Here is a 23,565-nt window from a genome sequence, read left to right as displayed (position 1 = left end):
CACTGGGTGCTGCAGCTGCGGCCACAGCGTCTCATGGCCCTGCTGTCTCCCCTGACCTCAAAGGGGGGCGCTTGAAGTGCTGTCCAGCTCCTTTCCAGTTCTGCTGCTCCCCTGAAGTTTCTCCCCTGGAAATCTAGTAACTGGCCTCAATCTCAAGGAATTAAAAAAACAGATGATGGTAATTCAGGCCGTGCATCGTGGTTGTACATCCCTCTACATTTTTGCCAGAGAGTTTTCCAGACACATAACCTCACTGGTCCCCATGGGCCTATGGGTAAGCAGAGTGGCCATCCCCCGGGTCACTGTGGCTCTGTGGTATCAGCACTTGTGTTCCACAGATTCGGCCCTTGGGCCCTAACCCAGTCTCAAGGAAGCCCCTGCTTCTGGGGCAGCCACCCCCATCGCCACCGGGCACCATCACCCCACTAAGTCCCTGAGAATTAACTGTCAGCTGGTTGTCTTGCCCAGCCCGCTCCTCCCTGGGGTTCTGTTTGTGCTCCCCCATCCCACAGTCCCCCAGAGGGGTCGGGCCCCTCTCCCACCACTGCAGGCATCACAGACCTTTTGTGAAAGCTTTGCTTCTCTGGCCCCACAGCCTCGGGATTCTGTTCTCACTGATGTAAAGTGAAGGTAGATGGGGACTGTCTGGAACTGGGTTTGACTATGGGAAGTAGGGTACTGATCCTTAATTGAGCATTTTATGTAAGCATTTTTACACAATAACAATATCTGACTTAAACTGTGCACCTGAGGTGGGAGGAGAAGGGGCTCAAAACGAGACTTTTTGGCTCCTAACCCAATTTCTCCAGAAGGCCCCTGTTGAAATGTGGGTTTCCTGGAAGGAGACTGCCACCCTGTAGCCTCTACCAGAGTCTAGTGTAGACCAACTCATAGAGGGTAGAACCCTCCAGGCAGGCTCCATCTGGGAGGGAGAAGGGCTCCAGGACAATGGTTCACAACCCTCACTGTGTGAATCTGAATCCAGAAGCCCAGGCTCTGCCCCAGAGGTGTGGATCCCATTGGTGTGGTCAGGCCCTGGAGATGGTATTTTCTAGAAAGCCTCCTGGAGAGTCTAATATGTGGGAGGGTTAAGGGCCCTGCCCTGGCAGTGATCCCCTAGTAGGAATCCTGGGAAATGGGGCAATTTGGCAGCATTAAGCACTGGCCAGGGGGGTGTGAGGACCCCTCTATGAGGCCAGGAACCCCATTTTTTTAATCACTCCAAAGTTTCCTGCTTGGAGCAGACTCTTCAAAGGCATGTGATACAGCTGAGTGAAGATGGGTTTGGCTCCTGGTATCAGAAATTGAATGGTTTCTGGGGCACCAGTCAGTTAAGTGGATGACTCTTGATCTCAGCTCAGGTCTTGATCTCAGAATCATGAGTTCAAGACCCAGCATGGAACCTACTTTAAAAAAAAATGGGAAAGTCTCTAACCTGCAACTTGATGTGTAGACCAGGCATGCCTCTAAACTCACATGTTTCTCCAAGAACCCTTGGGCAACCAGAGGCCAGCAGAAACACTGACTGAGGCCAAAAATCTGAAGATAGGGTGAAGTAGAACCTTCAAGGGCCCAGGCCCAGCAGAAGAGTGGGCAGTGCACCCCTGGGAGCTCAGTTACCTGTGGGGAACCACCGCACAGCATCTAACACCCTCGTTTATTGCCTCTTTTCCAAAGAGACTGTGTTGAGTGCTTGCTACTTCACGTGGGGGACCCGGCCGACAACCAGACCTGCCAAAACCTGTGCAAGGATGAGGTGATCACGTGGGTGGACACCATCGGTGAGTGTGTCCAAGCGGCCCTGGGTAACTGTTCCCTTTTGTATTGTGGTAGACACCTTGAGGCTTCCTCCTCTGTGGAGACCATCGATTCTCAGGGCCACCTGGTAGGGAGCAGGATGGTTCTAGTCTGGAGTTGAGAAGCATGACGTCAGTGTCCTGGATACTACTGTTGGGTCCCTGGGCTCTCTGGGGTGTAAGACTTCTTGTTCATAACTTTCTGCACCATCACTGGAGCCCCATCTTAGTCACATCTCCCAGGCTCTCGGAGAAGTTGGTATATTAGTTAGGACAAGTCATGTTAGCTGCTATAACAAATCCCAGACCTCAGTGACTTAACTAAATATAAGTCACTCACTGAGAGTCCATTGAAGACTTTTTGGTTGATAAGGCCTTGGTTGATAAGGTCATTCAGGAAACCAGGCTCCCTCTACCTGAAGGTTCTATTCTCCTCAAGGTCCCTGGAATCCTCTCCACTCAGTCAGCAAATGGGGGAAGACAGTGAGGGATCACGTGAGATGCTGTTATCGGCCAGGCCTGGAAATGGTGCTCACGACTCCAACTCAGTTGTTTGGACACATTTAGATGTAAGGGTCGCTGGGAAATGTAGTCAAGTCGTGTGCCCAGGAGGCAGGGAAACCCTGTTTGATGAATGGCTGCCTAGTCTTTACCACATTGGCCTCAGCCTGGTGTGGCTCTCATGATGCTGCAAGGCATCAGAAGGGGCAGGGGTCTCGTGTGGCCTAGATTGCACAGTGATCCCAGCACTGGGATTGAGTGCTGTCCCAACTGTCCCCCCGGCAACAGGCACCTGTTCCTGCAGCTGTCGCTCACTCCTTGTTCTGTTATCTTTCGTGGCAGATCACATTTTAGGGTTCTTCTCATTCTGACCTCTCTAGTTTGACTCCATCCATCCAACCCTTTGCTTTACCTCTGAACAAATGGCTAGAAGTCCATTCTGAGTGGGAGCCCACAGGGTGGCTCAGACAGAGGTGCACAGACCTTTGTGTTTCACCCTTTCTGGGATGCCTCCATCCCTTTACTAGTACAGACATTTCTGTCCAGGCTGAGGAGTTTCTAAATGCAAATCACATATCTTAGCCCCGTATGCACGTGACTGGCTTTGGAAGTGGTCTGGAGCACTATAATTACACCGAATCAAAGTGCCCCTATGTCAGAACCCTCATACAGTGTGGTGGTAGTGTAGATTTGTGCATCTACTTAGAAAATGGTCTGGCAGTTCCCCGCAAATTAAATGGAGTTACCGCACAATTCAGTAACATCACTCCCGGGTATATACACAAGAGAACTGAAAACACGTCAACACAAAAACTTGTGCACAAATGTTCATAGCAGCTTTATTCATTAGAGTGAAAAATGAGAACCAACCCAAATGTACATGAACTGATGAATGGAAAAATAAAATGTGGTACATCCATACAGTGGAAAAAGGAATGGCGTCCTGATGCACACTGCAAGAGAGATGACTCTTGAAAGTACTATGCTATGTGTGAGAAGCCACACGGAAAGGATATATATCGTAGGATTCCATTTATGTGAAATGTCCAAAATAGGCAAAAGCACAGAGACAGGAAATAGATTGGTGGTTGTCAGGGCTGGGAGAGAAGGGAACTGGGGCTGAGCGCTAACAAAGATGGTGTCTGTTTGGGGTGACGGACATGTTCTGGAATTGGATGGAATAGTTACACAACATTGTAAATATACTAAAGCCACTGAATTATACATTTAAAATGGTGAGGCGGGGCAGGAGGGGAACAAGACTGTGTACCATGAAAGGGATTCTGCCTCTGAGGCTCCCTTGCTAGCAGCCTTGCCCTCTACCTTGACCTCAGCTGCTGCAGGCTCCCAGCCCCTGCCTTCTCTCTTGGTCCTGACTCACCCCCTCTGTAGACGTCCCTGGTTCTGACCGACCGCTGTGGCCACATGAGGCTCCCGAGTATGTTGAGTCATGCATTCAGCCTGCACTTGTTCGTTGAGCATCTCCTGCGTGCCGGGGCTTGTGTTAGACCAGGGGAGCCGGTCGGGAGCCTACCGAGTCTTGTCTCGTGGCCATTTTCCTGCCACCGTGTCTGCTTGGTGCTTCAGGACTGGCTCACAGCAAGTTCTGCCCGCAGACCTGGGGCAGTGCCCGCCACTCCCCAGCCCCAACCGCCTGGGCGCACACAGTCGGAAGGAGATGCTGCCTTCCTGTGGCCCCCTGACTGAGGCCCTTGCTCTGAGCTGTTATGCACAGCTGCCTCTCAGTGTAATCCTCAGTGAGAAGCTTTCTGTTCAGATTCACTGTTTATCCTCCTTTCTTCCTTCTCTCAGCTTTCTTCATACACATACACTCACCCAGGCCAGGCTTATGGATGGGGCCTAGGAGAAAAAGTCCAGGATTTCCCATGTGATAACCACACTAATTTGTCTGGTTCCAGGTTAAAACTCCTTTGAGCAGGGGCGCCTGGGTGGCTCAGTTGGCTGAGCCTCTGACTTCGGCTCAGGTCATGATCTCACAGTTCATGAGTTTGAACCCCACATTGGGCTCTCTGCTATCATGCAGAGCCTGCTTCGGATTCTCTGTCCCCCTCTCTCTCTGCCTCTCCCCTGCTCACGCTCGCTCTCAAAACAAAACAAAACAGAACAAAAACAACCAAAAAAACCCTCCTTTGAGCAACAGGGTCACAAAGGCAAGAGCTAAAAAGCATTTCACGCCACAACATCAATCCACAGCTGTTTTTCAGGACCAATTGGCCATTGCTGAACAATGTCCCCTTTGCTTTCCTCTTCCCTGCTCCTTTTTCCTCCTAGAGATCAGTCTAACCCTTCCCCAGAGAAGCCTTGGAGTGCAGGTGACATCTGGACAGGGGATTATGAGTCCATCATGTTGGGTTAACGGCATGTGGGGACAGGTGGGCACTGCTCCCTAGAAGAGTGGAGCGGGTGGTCTGGGCTCGGCCCTGGCCTCGGGTGCTGGCCCGTGGCATCTGTGGGTGAGGCACCACGGCAGGTGCCCAGCTCTTGTCCAGACGTCCTCGTCATCCTTGGGTCCTTTTGGTTTTACACCCTACCAAAGAGCTGCTGATGCTTGGCCACTACAGCTGGCTCTCAGCCAAGTGGACTCAACTGTGAACTCTCAGGCCCCAAAGGGCATCGGAATGGCTCCTTCTTTTCTGTGTCCCTTTAATGTCCAGGGCACTTCCACTTACCAACCTCGCCTCCAAGCATAATGCCTTCTTCCGTTTCACATCGCTCCCAGCAAACACTCTGGGGGGGCTCTTGCATTCCCCAGGGAGTCCTCACCATTCAGGGGATTCGTGTTCCCAGAGCAATTCAGATTCCGTGCTGGGCCCACGTTCTTCACGTGAGAAACCCGAACTCATTTGTGAAGGCCCAGCCTCCCCTTCATGCCTCCCTGCACCCCCTTTCCTAACTGAGGTGCTTGACTCCCCACCCTGTCCGTCAGCACACTGGGTTGCTCCGAGAGGACACTTGTACCTGGTTTTCTTCCAGTGAAAGATGACCAAGAGGCTGCGCTTTGTTTCTACAAAACCGCCAAGGACTGTGTCATGATGTTCGCCTACACAGAGCTCCCCAGCGGGAGGGCCAACCTGACAGTCCTCAGGGAGCCAGGTGGGTGAGGGCCGGCTCTGTTCCCCCTGGGAGCTCAGCTTCTGATACCTTTCCCTGCTCTAGGCTTGTCGCCCTTCTGTCCTCACTGGCTTTCCAAACTCCAGAGAGACAAGGGTCACAATTCTGTATAAAGACCGGGATCTAAGGCCACCCCTACCCAGTTCCTGGAGTTTGGAAGAAAGACGATGTACACCTGGGGACCCACTGCCGGGCAGAGCTCTGGAGGTCACGGCATAGAGGCACGGGAGTTATAGTGTCTCATCTTGGAAAAGACGGAGCACAGGGGTAGAAGTGGCCATAGCACACATTTCACCTACACGGCTGACGCTGATGGCCGTGAGCAGCTACAGGCTCTGCAGGGGGTGTGCGGCGGGGGGGGTGGGGGGTGGTGGCGTGGACGGTCAAGGCTGGGCAGGCCATCTGGGTACACACACACACACAGCCCTGGAGGGGCAGCTGCACTTGCCACCGTGAAGTCCAAGAAGGGCAGACGGGGCTCTGGGTTAAACTGCCACGCTCAGCTCCTGGGCCACTGAGGAGGCCAAGCCTTAGTGCAGACATTGATAATTCTGCCTCATGCTTTGGACCCTGGGACTAATGGCCTTTTGCTTTGGAGTAATTAGGGTTTCTAGTATGACCCCTTTTATGCTTCCCTGGAGGGGGACAGGGGCGAGGAGAAAAGGTTTTGCTCCCTTCAATTTACAGCCTTGCAAACTGTTTTTCCAAATTGAGCCAGACCACATAATACGCCTTCTCTGGGCCAGCGGCAGAGGAAGTGCTGTGGTACCAGCCCAAGATGCATGCCTGTAAGAATGAGGCTTTGTTCCCAAGCGCTGTCTTTGTGGTTCTTTGAAAATAAGCACATTCGCTCCAAAGGGCCACACTCTGGGGTTACAAACGTTGGCTGGCCTCCAGCCCAGCCCTTGTGGATACGGCTTCATGAAACCTCCTGCCTGCCCAGTCTGCCTCTGAAACCATTTACATGGAGGCTGAGACACATCAAGTCTGGAGAGCGGAGAATGGGCCAGGCCGGCACACGTACACTCATGTAAGGGGAGGTGCTGCTGAGCACACAGTGCACCATGGCGTCTGGGAGAAAGGGGGGCGGCCACCAAGGGTCTCTTCTACATGTGGCATTGGAACAGTCACCATCCCTCTTTGACTCTTCCCCTTTGTGTGCATTGGAGAAAATTTCCAGCACCCCCAGGTCTCCCAAAAGCAGCATGAGGATCTAAGAGAGAAGAGAGGGAAGGTGTTTGGTAGAAGGTGGAAGGAAGAGAGGCGCACCTGTTGTTCCAGATAGGCCTGACATTGTGGGGGAGGGGGTAGGGATGCTATTCTAGTGGCTTTGCTCATGGTTTCTCCTGGTCCCCTCCAGAGTGTGGAACTGCCCCCAATGCCACGACCATCCTCCTGGCTGTGGTTGGCAGTATCCTCCTGATTGGGATTGCGCTCCTGGCCATCTGGAAGCTGCTCGTCACCATCCATGACCGGAGAGAGTTTGCAAAGTTCCAGAGTGAGAGGTCCAGGGCCCGCTATGAAATGGTAAGCCAGTGGGGAGCCGGAAGTAAGAAAAAAAGTCAAGCTTAGAGATCTGGTTGAGGTCAGACAAGCTTTAAGGCCCACTAACATCTTTGGCATTGAAATCAAAGAGAGGTGGTGTGCACTCCATTCTAGAAGGTGAGAATGCACGGTCCAGAAGCACAGGGGGCTCTGTGTAGAGCCTCACACCAGACCTAGCTCAGGACTCTTCTAGGGAAGAGGCGCTTGATGCAGCCTCAGAGAAAGAGTCTGGACAGTCCTAGAGCGACTGCAGACTCAGTAAATGAACTCAAGTTGTTAGAGTCTATGATAGCATCCATTTGTGCGAGTCTTGTCTCCCCAAGCAATTTGCATGCTCCTGAAGGACTGAGCAGCACAGGGAGCAGCACCCCTGAATCCCCACTTAGTTTCTGTTAAAGTTGGAAGGAACTTCACAGACCATCTGGCCAAGCCTGTCTGAGAGAGAAAGAGGGAATCTTAGAGACAGGGAGGGTCCTTCCCAGGGCATGACATGTGGAGGCAGGGATGGTCCTGCAGGACGGGGCTGCCACTGCCTGCGTGCTCCGCCTTCCGGGGTGACTGACTGAGGAAGGGCCTCTGACCCCTAGAGTGTGTGTTCAAATGAATGGACACACACGTGTCCTCTTGCCTTCTGTGTTCTGCAGGCTTCCAACCCTCTGTACAGAAAGCCCATCTCCACACACACTGTGGATTTCACCTTTAACAAGTTCAACAAACCCTACAATGGCACAGTGGACTGACAGCTCCTCCGAGGAGGGCCAGAGGGGGCTGACGATAAGTCGGAGACTGATACGCCCTGGACAGCTGCTCGACTGGATCACAGCTCCCTAGAGGGACAAGCAAAGACACCTTCCTGTGAGCCTGGGCCAGGAGCCCATTGCCTGCACAGGAAGGCAGCCAGTGTTCCACCTGGCTTCTGGGCCACAGCCACACCAGGCCGCCACCACTCCAAGCCCAGGAAAGGCCTGGGACTTTGACACTCTCAGCTTTCCACACCACATCCAGCTTGCTGACTCGGGTGAGCTGCTGGGGGTCTAGGTTGTCTCTCCCTTCCAGGAAGGCTGAGCCTCCAGCCTGGCCAGAGGAGAAGGATCTTGGGAGTATCAGAGTGTGCAAAACCAACACGCGCTCTGGCTTTTGTCGTGTTGATCATTTTTGTACAAAATAAAAAGATCATGCATTTATGGTATAGTTCTGATTACTGCGAATTATCTGCCTGATGTCTGTCCTTGCACAGGGGTGTTGGTGATGGGATTATTGAGATGCCTGCCGAAGGCACATAGTTGCAGATGTCAGTTTTCCAATTCTGCCTGTGTTTGTTTAGTACTTTTGTAATGAAAGGGGAAAAGATTGGGATTGAAAGTAAAGATTAAACAAGACTTTGTGTTTGCCTGACGCTCTCTGTCACGCGCGTATTCCTATCCTGACGTGGTTTTAAGTGGTGCCCCGGTGGGGGGTTGAAAAGGCTGTGTACTTCCTCCGGGGACCCAGCAAGAGCCAATTCCCTATTCCAGACCAGGGCTCTTCAAACAGGGCCTCATGGGATGCCCGAGGGAGACCTAAGCCTATGCCTTTGGACCCTCCCAGTTTTGGTTAAAAGGAAGACTTCCAAGCTAGAAATTGTGAAAACCACACTGGCCTGCCTCCCCTGTTTCAAGGTGCTGAGGCTGGAAATGGATTGTGCACGTAAAGAAAGGTCAAGATGTGATTTCCACAAATAGTCACTCTCTACACCTTAATAAGAACAGGAAGCATCTGGGTGGCTCAGGTTGAGTGTCTGACTTCGGCTCAGGTCATGATCTCGCGGTGCGTGGGTTCAAGCCCTGCGTCGGGATCTGTGCTGACAACTCGGAGCCTGGAGCCTGCTTGGATTTTGTGTCTCCCTCTCTCTCTGCCCCTCTCCTGCTCACACTCTCTCTCAAAAATGAATAAATGTTAAAAGAAAAAAAAAGAACAGTGCCTACCCCGCTCAATTCCTATGTCCCAACCAGGCCTAAAGCACAAAACCCATTTCAGCTTTTTTTTTTTTTCCCTGTAGACCCCTGAAGTTCCCTTAGGTTCCCATATCTGAGATAGAAGGGACCTGACAAATTATCTGATCCTATCCCCTATTTATGTAAGAGGAAGCTGTGAGAGAGGGGCAGTTGCTTGCCCAGACACGTGTCAGGAGGTCAACTGATGACAGCCAGAGTGTTGGCCTCCTAATACCTGCTCTTTCTTGTAGGATGTCTTTCACTGACCAGTTTTTTTTGCTCTTGGCATCACTTCAGGGCTATTAGGCTTTCATTCCAAATTCATCTGTTCTCAGCCTTGGACCAAATTCCCCTTCCTTCATTTTTAAAAAATGTTTATTATTTACTTTTGAGAGAGAGAGTGCACACGCGTGCGAGCTAAGGAGGGGCAGAGAGAGAGGGGGACAGAGGATCGGAAGGGGGGTCTGCTCTGATAGCGTCCAGCCGGATGTGGGGCTCGAACTTATCAACTGTGAGATCATGACCTGAGCTGAAGTTGGACACTCAATCGACTGAGTCACCAGGGCGCCCTGTACCGTTCTTTCATTTTGGCAAACACTAAGACAAGTGTCTGTCAGTAAATAGGGCCTATCACCTTCCTTTGTTCTGTGTAGTTAGGATGAAACAGAGGCCTCGTGACTTGGTGAAGCTGCCTTAAAACCTTTTTGTAGTAAGTCCAAGTGTAAATAAATATATAAAATAAATGCATAAAATGGTGACTTTGAGATTCTAAATTGAGAAAAATATGATTTTGGAAGAAATTGGGTTTCTCTTCTGTTCAATTGTGGTTTCCTGGCGACAATCATCAACTTGTTGAAAGTCTTATTTTCTATCAGGCAGTTCTGTAAGGGCACTCAGTTCCTGAGCCCCACACTCTAAAGGATTACTTGCTCCTGGCGTCCACCTGACAGAGAAGTTAGGTCTATTTCATCTGTGACACCCACCGCTAGTGTGGGAGCCAGCTGCTCACAGCGCCCTGCTGCCCCCTGCTGGAAGCTCCTGGGACTAGCTATTTGGAGACCTGACTACTGACATTCTGACCCACTCCGTGATTCTTTTTTTTTTTTTTTTTTTGTAGTGTTTATTTATTTTTGAGAGAGAGAGCATGAGCAGGGGAGGGGCAGAGAGAGAGCAAGACACAGAATCAGAAGCAGGCTCCCGGTTCTGAGCTTGCAGCACAGAGCCTGACGTGGGGCTTGAACCCACAAACTGTGAGAACATGACCTGAGGGAAGTTGGAGGCTCTACTGACTGGGCCACCCAGGCACCCCCCAGTTTGTGATTCTTATTCCTTTCCTTAGGCGGTGTGTCCATGCTGGTACCCTGCCCCGCCCCCACACACAGGCATCACCACCAGCACTCCTCCATTAATACAAATAATGGAGCAGGAGCTGGGGGTGGGCAGATGGTCGCTGCCCTTTTGCCATTGCTGCGAAAGCACACAGATGGGAGTTCTCATGATTGCAAAGAGCACCTGGCAGTCTCTGGAAAAGCTTCTCCTGGTATCTGGTTGGAAAGATGGTCAGGGATGCACTTGTTGGAAAGGAGGGGTGGGGGCTATTTGCCTTTGTAATTAATCTACACTGACTTAATATAGGTTTTCAAATGGTGCTTATCTTTATTGACTGATTTTAAACAACTTTTTCTAATCGCAAAAGTAATGCATGGAAAAGATGGAAAAATATAAAGATATCATAGAGAATCTTTTATAATTATACCAAGCAGGGGTAACTACTCCAGCTTTTGGTGTATGACTTCAGTCTTTTTCTGTATGTGTGTGTGTGTGTGTAAAATTTTCACCAAATTAGGATTCAACTATTGCCCTCTTTAATGTTTGTTTATTTATTTTGGGGAGAGAGAGAGGATCTGAAGAAGTTCTGTGCTGACAGCAGAGAGCCTGATGCTGGTCTCAAACCCATGAACCATAAGATCATGCCCTGAGCTGCAGCTGGACACAACCGACTGAGCCACCCAGGTGCCCCAATTATTGCCCTCTTTAAAAGGACCAGGGATCCTCATTCCACTTGTTTGACTAGTTCTTAAAGTAACTAACAGCCACCTCTTTGGGGGAAGAGACAGATGGGTTTTTTTTTTAAATTTGTTTAATTAGGACCAAAGCGTGAGGTTCATTATCATTAAACTGTTGGGCTGGGTTACAGGTAACAACAAACAGATGGGGAAATGGGAAGGGGGAAGGGGTCTTTTATCTCTGCTCCAGTATCACCTTTTAACTGGCTGGCTCCTCCCTCTCTTGAGAGGGCTTCCAGTGTGTTGGCTCCTGCCTGCTTCTGAGAAGGGCCATCCTGGGGCACTAGGCCGCTGGTGGGTGCTTTGTGACTGGCTGAGAGGGTCAGTGGTGAAGAGGAGGAAGCTGGCAGTGCTCAGATGAAACTCAGGAGGAGGTAAGTGTTGGACCTGTGTCTGAGGCACCAAGGAATGCTGGGTGGTGCGTGTTGGGCCAGCACTGAAAATGCAGACCGGGAGCAAGGGCCGAGCAGTTTCTCTGCTTAGGCTTGTCTCGTAGCTGCACTCCAACAGCTGTGGCTTTTAGCATGGCTGGGAATGAGACCTTCTGGTCCCTCTCATTCGGGGCAGCGGGCTGAGGCCTTCGGTTTCTCCCACCTGGCTTCTGTCCTTCCCCCCCCCCCCCCCTGCTCAGGGCTCCCGATGTCTTAGGACCTGGCTCCATTCAGGCCTTAGCCCCTCCAGGGAGGATGGGAAGTGGAGGGGGAGGAGAGATGGGGAGAGATGGTGGTGTTGGCAGGGAGAGCCGTGTCTGTAGAGCCCCCCTTCTCAGCTCCCAAGGCCCCTCCTGGTGAGGTCGCGTTTGTGGGAGGAACTCTTGGATGGTCACCGCCCATCAGCCTGACAGCAGCCTCTGAGATGGTTGGGTGATGTGTCCCAGTGAGAAGGTCTTCATATCCAATTTATTTATCTTAAGAGTTCAATGCCAGGAAGTTCTGATGCTTCATTTTGTCATATGATGGGACCTGGTCTGTCTGGATATCTTGATTGTCAGGAAGCTGGAAACTAAATGCAACAAAATATAACCTGCCTCTGATTCTTATTGAGATCCTTGACCTCTTCCCTGAACTGTCTTCTCTGCTGCCCCCTCCTCACACCTTTCCTCCCTCCACACACACTTTTGGATCCTTCTGACCATGTCCTTCTGTGTCATTTCTTCATCTGAAGAGCCTCACACCTTGGTGCATAAAGGCAAGATCTAAACTGTAAGTAACCATAAGCCCTAACTTTCTAGGATAGGAGGATACTTTACTTTTTTGTTCTGGTGACTACTACTGACCCCTTGTCAGAATAATGCATATAAAATATATAAATAGGTAACATATAAAAAAGTCTGGACCTACTTATCAGGGCAACTGGTTACCATTTACCATCTTAGTTTGACTCCAGAAACACCCTGGAAGGCTCACCAATTAAAACTTCGTTGGTCTTAACCTGCTTCAAATAGCAAACCCCTGAGACTAACAGCAGCCTCTCCTCATTTGACACTCACAATAGGCCCACATGGTGTTCAGGGAAGGCATTTCCTCATTTTACAAAAGAGGAAATTGAGGTCAGTCACCCCTGGGGCGAGTGTTAGACCCCAGCTCAGGGACCCCTTCTCTGGTTTGATGATTTTCCACCCATACTGCACCTTCTGGAAAATGTGTGACTGGCTTCTTATCCTAGAGCTCACATATAAGTGAAATCATATGGTATTTGTCTTTTTTTACTTATTTCACTTAGCACAATACCCTCTAGATCCATCCATGTTGTCACAAATGGCAAGATCTCATTCTTTTTAATGGCTGAGTAATATCCCACTATATGTGTGTGTGTGCGCGCGCACACACCATATCTTCTTTATCCATTCATCTATCAATGGATTCTTGGGCTGCTTCCATAACATGGCTATTGTAAATAATGCTGCAGCAAACATAGAGATGCATATATATTTTTAAATTAATGTTGTCATTTTCTTTAGATAGATTTCCAGAAGTGGAATTACTGGTTTATATGATATTTCCTTTTTTTCTTTTTTCTTTTTCTTTTTCTTTTCTTTTCTTTTTTCTTTTCTTTCTTTTTTTTTTTTTTTTTGAGGAATCACCATTCAGTTTTCCATAGTGGCTGCACTAGTTTGCATTCCCACCAACAGTGCACAAGGTTTCACTTTTCTCCCCATTCTCACCAACACTTGTTATGTCTCATCTTTTTGATACTAGCCACTCTTATAGGTATGAGGTGACACCTCATTGTGGTTTTTATTTGCATTTCCCTGATGTTTAGTGATGTTGAGCATCTTTTCATGTGTCTGTTAGCCATCTGTGTGTCTTCTTTGGAAAAATGTCTATTCAGGGTTTCTGTCCAATTTTTAATCAAGTGTTTTTTTCTTGGTATTTAGTCGTATGAGTTCTTAATATATCTTGTATATTAACCCCTTATCAGATATATCATTTGCAAATACTTTCTCTTATTCAGTAGGTTGCCTTTTCATTTTGTTGATGGTTTCCTTTGCCATGCAAAATCTTTTTATTTTGGTGTAGTCCCAATAGTTCATATTTGCGTTTCTTTCCCTTGCCAGAGGAGACATCCATAAATAGGTTGCTAAAGGCAGTGTCCAAGAGATTACTGCCTATGTTTTCTTTTAGAAGTTGTATGGTTTCAGGTGTCACGTTTGGGTTTTTAACCCTTTTTGAGTTCATTTTTGGGTATGGTGGAAGAATGTGGTCCAGTTTCATTCGTTTGCATGGAGCTGTTTTCCCAACACCACCTATTGAAAAGACTCTTTTCCCCATCATATACCCCTGCCTCCTTTGTTGTAGATTAATTGATAATATAGGTGTGGGTTTATTTCTAGGCTCTCTATGCTCACATATCCATTGATCTATGTGTCTGCATTTGTGGCAGAACTCTACCATTTTGATTACTACAGTGCTGTAGTATGTCTTGAAATCTGAGATTGTGATACCTCCAACTTTGTCCTTTTTCAAGATTGCTTTGGCTATTCAGGGTCTTTGGTTTCACACAAATTTTAGGATTTTGATAAAATTTGGTATTTTGATAGAGATTGCTTTGGGTGATTATGAACATTATAATGATATTAATTGTCCCAAACCATGAGCATATAATAGCTTTTCATTGGTTTATGTCAAAATCTTTAATTTCTTTCATCAGTGTCTTACAGTTTTCAGAATACAGGCCTTTCACTTCCTTAAATTTATTCCTAGGTAATTTGTTTTGGTGTAATTGTAAATTTTCCTTAATTTCTCTTTCTGCTACTTCATTATTAGTGTATACAAATGCAACAGATTTCTGTGCCTTAATTTTGTATCCTTCAACCTTACTGAATTCATTTATCAATTCTAATAGTTTTTTTGGTGGAGTCTTTAGGGTTTTCTACATATAAGTATTGTGTCATCTGCAAAGAGTGAGGTTTACTTCTTCCTTACCATCTTGGATGCCTTTTATTTCTTGTCTGTTGTGGCTAGGACTTCCAGTACTATGTCGAGTAAAAGTGGTGAGAGTGGACATCCTTGTCTTGTTCCTGACCTTAGAGGAAAAGCTTTCCATTTTTCAACACTGAGTGTGATGTTAGCTGTATGTTTTTCATATAGAGCCTTTGTTATGTTTAAGTATGTTCCCACTAAACCTATTTTGTTGAAAATTTTATCATGAATGGATGTATTTTGTCAAATGCCTTTTCCGTATCTACTAAGATGATCATATGTTTTTTATCTTTCCTCTTGTTAATGTGATATATCATGTTGGTAGATTTGTGAATATTGAACAACTCTTGCATCCTTGGACTAAATCCCACTTGATCGTGGTGAATGGTATATTTTAAGAATTGTTGAATTCATTTTGCTAATATTTTGTTGAGAATTTTGCATCTATTTTCATTTAAGATATTGGCCTGTAGGTGTTTTTGTTTTTGTTTTTGATTAGGGCACTGTCTTTGTCTGGTTTGGGTATCTGGGTAATGCTGACCTCACAGAATGAATTTGGAATTTTTTCTTCCTCTTCTATTTTTTGAAATACTTTGAGAAGAGTAAATGTTAACTCTTTAAATGTTTGGTAGAATTCACCTGTGAAGCCACATCTCGTCCTGGGCTTTTGTTTGTTGGAAAAGTTTTGATTATTGATTGAATTCATTACTACCAGTAAGTCTATTTAGATGTTTTATTTTTTATTGATTCAGTTTTAGAACATTGTATGTTTCTAGGAATTTATCCATTTCTTCTAGGTGGTCCAATTTGTGGCATATAATTTTTTGTAGTGGTCTCTTATAATCCTTTGTATTTGTGTTGTCACATGATTATTATTTCTCTTCCTTCATTTCTGATTTTGAGTCCTCTCATTTTTCCTTGATGAGTCTGGATAAAGGTTTATCAATTTTGTTCATCTTTTCAAAGAACCAGCTCTTGGTTTCATTGGGGTTTTGGGGTGTGTGTGTGTGTGTGTGTGTGTGTGTGTGTGTGTGTGTGTGTTTTATCTCTATTTCATATATTTCTGCTCTAATCTTTATTATTTCCTTGCTTTTATTATCTTTGGGCTTTGTTCTTATTTTTCTAGATCCTTTAGGTATAAGGTTAGGTTGTTTGAGATTTCTCTTGTTTCTTGACGTAGGCCTATAACACTTTAAACTTTCCCCTAGAACTTCTTTTGCTGTGTCCCAAAGATTTTGGACGACTGTGTTTTGTTTCCATGTATTTTTAAATTTCCCTTTTGATTTCTTCCTTGACACATTCATCGTTTAGTAGCATGTTGTTTAGCCTCCCTGTGTGTTTTTCCAGATTTTTTTCTTGTAATGGATTTCTAGTTTCATACTGTTGTGGTCAGAGAAGATGCTTGATATGACCTAAACCTTCTTAAATTTGTTGAGACTTGCTTTGGGCTTATCATTTGATTATCCTAGAGAATGTTCCATGTGCACTTGAATGTGTATTCTGTTCTTGGATGGAATGTTTTGTATATATGTTAGGTCCATCTGGTCTAATGTATTGTTCAAAGCCATTGCTGCCTTGTTGATTTTCTAGCTGGATGATCTATCCATTGATGTAAGTAAGGTGTTAAACTCCCCTACTATTATTGTACTGGTGTCAGTTTCTCCCTTTATGTCCACTAATGTTGGCTTCAGGTATTAGGTGCTCCTAGGTTGTATGCATAGATATTTACAATTATTATATCCTCCTCTTGTTGGGTTGATCCCTTTATCATTATGTAGTGTCCTTCTTTGTCTCTTGTTACAGTCCGTTTTAGACGAGATCAGGCACGTTCAAGGTGGTATGGCTGTAGACTGTTACAGTTGGTTTTAAAGTCTATTTTGTCTGATAGAAGTATCGCTACCCTGCGCCACCCCCCACCTTCCATTTGCATATGTTTTTTCCATCCCTTCACTTTCAGTCTGCATGTGTCTTTAGGTCTGCAATAAGTCTTTTGTAGGCAGCAAATAGATTATTATTATTATTTTTTTATCCATCAGTCATCCTTTGTCTTTTGATTGGAACATTGAGTCCACTTACATTTAAAGTAATTATTGGTAGGTTTATACTTATTGCTGTTTTGTTAATTTGTCTTCTGATTGTTTTTGTAACTTCTCCGTTTCTTTCTTTATTTCTTGCTCTCTTCCCTGTGGTTTGATGGTTTGTGTTGATGTTTTGCTTGCATTCCCTTCTTTTTACTTTTGTGTGTCTATTACAGGTTTTTGATATGTGGTTACCATTGGGTTCATGTACAACATCTTATAGTAGTCTTTATTCAGTTGATGGTCATTTAAGTTCTAACACATTCTAAGATCACCAAATTTCTACTCCCCCCACCTCCATGTTCTATGTATGTCATCTTTAACATTTTACCTTGTGCATCTCTTGACTAATTTTTGTGGGTATAATTGATTTTATCACTTTGATGTTTTAACCTCCATACTGGGTTTATAAGTGATTAATCTACCTTTACTATAGGTTTGCTTTTACCTGTGAATTTCTTTCATAATTTTCCTCTATTTACAGCCTTTTCCTTCCACTTAAAGTATCTCCTTTAATGTTTCTTTTAAGGCTAGTTTAGCGGTGATGAGCTCTTTTAGCTTTTGTTTGTTTGGGAAACTCTTTATCTTACCTTCTAATATGAATGATAAACTTGCTGGGTAGAGTATTGGTTATTGAGTTTTTGTTTTTTTTCTTTTCAGTATTTTGAATATATCATGCCACTCCCTTCTGGCCTGCAAAATTTCTGCTTTAAAGTCAGCTGATACCTTTATGGGGTTTCTCTTGTATGTAACTCTTTTCTCTTGCTGCTCTTGAAAATCTCTTTATCACTATTTTTTTGCCATTTAAATTATTATGTGTCTTGGAGTGGACCTCCTTGGGTTAATTTTGCTGGGAGCTCTCTGTGATTCCTTGATCTGGATGTTTGTTCCTGTCCCCAGATTAGAGAAGTTTTCAGCTATTATTTCTTAAAATAAATTTTCTGTGTCCTTATCTCTCTCTTCTCCTGGGATCCCTATAATGCAAATGTTATTATACTTGATGGTGTTGCTGAGTTCCCTTACCCTATTCTATTTTTTTTTTTTTATTATGTTTAGTTTTGCTTTTCAGACTGGTTGTTTTCCTTATACTGTTTCCCAGATCACTGATCCATTTTTCTGTATCCTCTAATCTGCTATTGATTCCCTCTAGTATATTTTTTAATTTCAGTTATTGAATTCTTCAGCTCTGACTTGTTTTTTAAATCTTCTATTTCTTTGTTGAAGTTATGAGCTCATATACTCTTTTCTCAAGTCCAGTGAGTATCTTTATGACCATTACTTTGAGTTATCAGGCATGTTGTTTACCTCCATTTTATTTAGCTCCTTTACTATGATTCTTGTCTTGTTCTTTCATTTGAGACATATTCCTATATCTCCTCATTTTATCTAATTCTGTGTTTGTTTCTATGTATTCAGTAAGTCAGCTACAGCTCCTGGTCTTAAAAGTAGTATCTTTTTTGTAGAAGTCCTGTGTCATCTTGTAGTGCAATCCCTGCTGGTCACCAGCACCAGGTGCTCCTGGGGTATCCCCTGTGTGGGCTGCATGTGCCCTACTGTGTGTGGCTGAGCCATGGTGGCCTTCAGCCCAGCCAGCTGCAATGACCTGCTTTGTCTGCTGTGGGTGTACTGCACAGGGTTTGATCTCCATGCTGTTGAGAAGCCTGTTTGAGGCTACCACTTTGGGCTCATTAGCAGGTAGGGCTAACAGTCAGACTTGCTGTCTGCAATTAGCTTTTCTGTCACACCTGGGGCAGGTCTTGCTCCCTTCCTGTTTAACTGAAAGGCTCTCGTTGGTGGGCAGAGCTAGCCATCAGACTCACTGTCTGCAGTTGGCACGTCTGCCACAGTCAGGCAGCCATTTCTTTTAGAGAGATTACTGAAAGCACCCAGAGGGGAGGACTGGGAAGGCTGATTCTTGGTGGAATAAAATTTTTGTCTTCCTGGTAACCAGGGGTAGGTTTTGGAGAGCTGCAACACATCGTTAAGCTACCGTTGCATAACAAACCACCTCAGAATCCCATGGCATACAATAATAAGCATTTATTATTATGCTTATAAATCAGCTGGGTCTCCTGTGGAAGGTTGGTGTGGGCTCCACTCTACTTTTTTCTTACTCAATATCTACACTAGCAAGTGAGATGCACTGAGCCTGTGCCTTTTAAAGGGCCCGTCAGGTGGAAGCTGGTGGCGCAGAGGTAGAGTGGGTGTATCTAGCCAATAGAACTGGGATCTGCTAGTAGCTGAAGTGGTGACTTGGAATCTTAGGAAATCTCAGAATCTTAGGGAACTGAAATTGGAAGCCCCTTAGAGATCATCTAATCCAATCACCCCATTTCACAGATGAAGAAATTGAGGACCAATGAGAAATGATTTGTACAAGGCTGCAGAAGAGCTAATTACAAGCAGAGTTTAGGATGAGAATCCCTGTCTCTTGACTAACAATTTGGTATTTTTGTTATACTCTTTACCCCCTTTCTATAGAGGTAGATACATTCAGCTTTTTTACCCCTTTATGTCTATATGTAGATTTGCAGCTATATGTATATTCTTTCATCATTTAATCAACCAAGTATTTCTTGCATACAGGAAGTGCACCAGACTATCACTGTCCTGGTCATCATGGAACTTAGTTTTTAGACTTTGAAAAGGACTTCCATACCATCATAAGAGACATCAGCCAGATTTTCCTTCCTATCAGCCTCAAGAGACATGTTCTTCCAGGAAGATACTGAATCTTCTCAGGATTGGATAGAAAGTACCAAACTAAAGTGGCGATTGTATTGTATCCTTTTGCAATTCTATTCTAATATCTAGATGTAGACACTGAGTCTGAGTCCTAAAGTACCCTGTGAACAGGAAGCCTAAGAAACACTTACAACTGGCTGCTACCACCTGACAGGGGATCATATGGCTGGGCTCAGATTATTGGTTATGGCCATCTTCTCCTCTTGGGGCCCCCATGTGTCACTACCTGTCTCCAGGCTTCCAGTGTTAAAGGTAACAGTCTGCTACTGGTCTGATTTTTTTTTTTTTTTTAGTAATCTTTATCCTAGAAATTCAATAATTTTCATAGGATATGCCTAAGTCTATGCCTTTGTCCATAACTCCTGCCTAGAACTTAGTGGGCTCTTTTAATCTGCAAACTCAAGTATTTTTTCAAACTAGAGAGGTCAGTTATTTCTTTTTTTTTTTTTTTTTAACGTTTATTTATTTTTGAGACAGAGCATGAACAGGGGAGGGGCAGAGAGAGAGGGAGACACAGAATCGGAAGCAGGCTCCAGGCTCCGAGCTGTCAGCCCAGAGCCCGATGCAGGGCTCAAACTCACGGACCACGAGATCGTGACCTGAGTCCACTTCGGACACTTAACCGACTGAGCCACCCAGGCGCCCCCAAGAGAGGTCAGTTATTTTAAAATGATTGCCTCTCCTCCCAGTTTTATTGCTGCATCTGTCTTCTAAGGCTGTCATCTACTCCCTTACTACTTCCATTTTTTTGTCTCCTTGTTCTGAATTTTAATGGTTTCTTCCACTTGCTCTTCCAGCCCATGAATGTAGTTCTCAATATTATCATACCATCTTTAAAATTTTCCATCCCACTTTCAAATTCAAAACTAAAATTATTTAAGTTCTCCCAAAACTCAGGTCTCGTTTTTGGTACTTTGGTCTCTGAAGTGTGGTGTTTCCTGGGGCAGCTCACTCTTACCAGAAGCCTTGTGTGAACATTCAGAAAGTTTGCTGGGCCCCATCCCAAGTACAGAGAGTATTGCAATGAATCCAAGATTGAATCCCTGCTCTCTTGGAGCTACTATGGGTGGTTTTTTTTGCTTTCCTCCCCAGGTTGCTGGATTTCCTCACTTTGTCTACCCTTGGCTCTGTACACCTTGAGAGGTGGGGCAGATGCTCCTAGAACAGCAAACCTGTGGCTGGTAGGAGGCCTACAGACTTCTAAGGGCCAGCATTACAGTAACTAGGATAATCTCTGTCAGAAACCTCAGTTCCTCCCTAGCCAAGGAAAATCCAGTTGACCCGCTGGGGTGTACACACACACACACACACACACTCCTCCACAAGTCCTGAGCCTCCTCACTATTGTTCCTTCTTCTACCTTAATGGAGACAATACCTGGCACCTGTTCTCTTCTTTGGAGATATTGGCAGAGCCTGTAATCATGCTTCTAGGCCTTACCTGAATGAACCCAGCAGCCATTTTCTTCAGAGAGATGGGTGAATGGGAGTTGAGAGGAAGTAACATTGAAGGTGCCTTCTGTCAGTCCCTAGGGGCTACGTTAGGGGACTTTTCCTAGAGGTAACTACAATCAATGATTAAGGTTGAGTTGGGACTGAGACTCCAGGACTGTGTTAGCCACAAGCTGCAGCGAGTGGATTTCGTTACCATCCTGGGTCTATACTCCTGTAGCTGAACAGTAAGGGAACCAGACCAGATTTCTTAGGTACTTCCAGCACTACAAAGCAATTGGCTTATGCATTACTAAATGCCTAGAATACTGGAAGAAGCCAGGGGATAGAATTCTCCACTCCATTAGTCTTACACGTGTTCTGTGAAGGCTGTTCCCTTTTGTTACTAGGACAGGTTATAATGCTCAGTACTTATGCTCCGTAAATATGCCTTGACTAAGAAAGGGCTACATGATCTAATGTCTCCAAAATACTTCCAAGCTGAAAAGTACTCTCATAGTTCCTGAGATAGCCAAGTTATTTATCTGAATCAGTTTGTGTTCCAAAGTTTTATGAGTCCGGGTGGGGTTTTTGCTTAGATAAAAGGCCTGCAAAACCGCTGGGCTTATTCTCAAACATCAGAATCACAGGAAGCACTTGTTAGAAATGCCTTACCCCAAATCTGAGGCAGCATCTCTGGTGGAGCCCAGAATTTGCATTTTAAATGCATGGTCAGGGTCTCTAATTTCATTACCTAGTGGGTCTTGGATGAGCTTCAGTAGAAGAGGCAGTGCTAGTATACTGATGTGGCCAGAGCTTATACCTGTGAAGGCCGGGTGTAGGTGACCCAGCGGGAATGGGACACCCCAAGATGTCTCATTGTATCTGAAAAACATATCTTACCAGTTCAGTAGTTCTTAGCATGCTTCTCAACACGCTGATGGATTAAGGACGGAGAGCCTTCAGCTGCAATTGCCACACTGACCCTCCTAAACAAGACCTTGAACATACAGGGTGGGGCCACCTGTTTCAAAATGGGCATCTGAGCTCGTACCCTTTACTCCCAAGACTGTTCCTGAAAAGATGAAAAGAAATATATAGAATGGGGGCAAATCTCTGTCACTACTGGAAAAGAGGGATCGTGCAGAAACTCAGAAGAACTGGTGGGAAAAATAGTGTATCTGGGACCAGAGAGGGGCTGCTCAACTGGTTATGGCACATGCGTGCAGGTGGGGCCTGTGAAGGTGCATGTCCCTGGCCCTACCTCAGTGGAAACCCAGAAATGTTGGTAACAGCGTCAGCTCTGTTGCTGGGCTCCTTTCTATTTCTGGTGAAGGCAGACTTTCTTGTCCAGGGTAGTTGGGATAATTGTGCAGGATCTGAGCAAACCTTCAAATGGAACCTTAGATGTCTTGACTATTGTCTTTAAACAAATGAAAGAGCAGCTCGTCCACTTGTAATCCAATAAGGCATGAGGAAGCTCTGCCTGCTTCAGCACAGGTCCATAACTGCTGCCTGTGATCGAAATGAAAGCCAGATATTGGCTTCAGGGTTGCAGTTACCATCACCTTCCCCACTTCCTATTTCCCTATGGATACCTCGACTATCACTTTTAAATAGAAAAGGAGAACAGCAAATATTTAAATATTATTTGGGCATCACATAAGGCACATGAAATACTACAACGGTTTGGGCCTTTTGATGTCTTAAAATTTTTGTGTCACAACAATTAAAAGAAAGTCTGATCTTTCAAATATGAAAGATCCCAACACAAGCAGGACTGTGACTGCCTAACCAACATCAATCTCAATAAAAAAAAGCTTGAAAATAAATTTATTATAGTAACAACGCAGTGATTACTCATCATTCAGTATTTCCTAAAGACTGTTAGAAATCCAGAAGTCACTCCAACACACAACCCATGAAAGAATCCAATCCATTAAATGCTGCTTATTATTTCACGCCACGCTTCTCAGGAGACCATGTATCTTCAAGGTCTTCACAAACATGTATCCAAGACACTCAAATTCCAAGTCTACTCAAATAAGCTTCCCAAGCAGCTTTTCGGTACAACTCAGCTGCTTCCAGACGATTTGATGACATTATTATGCCCCGGCCTACAATGATGATATCAGATCCTCGTTTGCCAATAACTTCTTGTGGGCTATTATACTGTTGGCCAAGACTATCCCCTGCAAAAACACCAAAGTCACTGTTCGTTAATAACACATTAAAAAAAAAAAAAAAATCAAGAAACTGATCATGACTTTTCTGAAAAAGTACCTAACCAATTTTTTTTTTAAATATGAAATTTGTCAAGTACCTAGCCAATTTTAAATCAGTATGTGCCATTCCTTTCCATGCCCCTGCTGGACAGCAAGTGAGTAAAAGCAGGTGAAGTGACTCTTTGGATAGGCCAGAGACCCCCAGGGCAGAGAACGATGCTAGCCAACTCCTCTTCAATGTCTAATTTTAGAGCATTTATAGGTTAACAGTATCAAAAAACCATAAATCTTCTATGTTGCCAAAAAAAGTTCGTTACCAAAATAGCAAACCCAATAAAAACTGACCTTGCAATCAGACATTTATACTATACGTCTTAGAATCACTGTGACACGGTTGAAAAATTCCTCACAAACCTCTAATCTGACCACAGCCAAAGTGAGCCTTTCTGCACCCATTAAGTACCAGATTATGTACAAATCCCAATTCTTAGTTTTGACTACTGCCTTTCTTACTCTATCACAATTTGTTTTAACTTGGTTTTTTTTCATGTTTGTTTATTTATTTTGAAAGAGAAAAAAGAATGAGTGGGGGAGGGGCATAGAGGGAAAGAGAGACTCTCAAGCAGGTTCCAGACTGTCAGCAGAACTTGAT

At 45.3% G+C, this 23,565-nt stretch overlaps 2 protein-coding genes across 3 annotated transcripts in view; one reads left to right on the top strand and one right to left on the bottom strand.

The window, feature by feature from the left end:
- The window catches only part of ITGB5 (integrin subunit beta 5), a 121,354-nt gene extending 113,001 nt beyond the window's left edge, over window positions 1-8,353 (top strand). Inside the window, 4 exon segments of the mRNA XM_042955044.1 lie at window positions 1,678-1,781; window positions 5,292-5,411; window positions 6,790-6,956; window positions 7,619-8,353. Coding sequence (XP_042810978.1) covers window positions 1,678-1,781; window positions 5,292-5,411; window positions 6,790-6,956; window positions 7,619-7,714 — 487 coding nt within the window. The 3' untranslated portion in view covers window positions 7,715-8,353.
- A 14,160-nt stretch (window positions 8,354-22,513) lies between these two features.
- The window catches only part of UMPS (uridine monophosphate synthetase), a 32,850-nt gene continuing 31,798 nt past the window's right edge, over window positions 22,514-23,565 (bottom strand). Inside the window, exon 6 of one of the 2 annotated variants that reach the window (XM_042956010.1) lies at window positions 22,514-22,880. In XM_042956010.1, the coding sequence (XP_042811944.1) occupies window positions 22,711-22,880 (170 nt within the window). In that variant the 3' untranslated portion in view covers window positions 22,514-22,710. The remainder of the gene's footprint in view (window positions 22,881-23,565) is intronic. The other variant, XR_006207361.1, reaches the window with a different exon arrangement.

The sequence above is a fragment of the Panthera leo genome, chromosome C2 (genome assembly GCF_018350215.1).
Source record: "Panthera leo isolate Ple1 chromosome C2, P.leo_Ple1_pat1.1, whole genome shotgun sequence".
In the NCBI taxonomy this organism is placed as follows: domain Eukaryota; kingdom Metazoa; phylum Chordata; class Mammalia; order Carnivora; family Felidae; genus Panthera; species Panthera leo.
The sequence above is the reverse complement of the archived record's forward strand: the minus strand, read 5'-3'. Positions and strand labels throughout refer to the sequence as shown.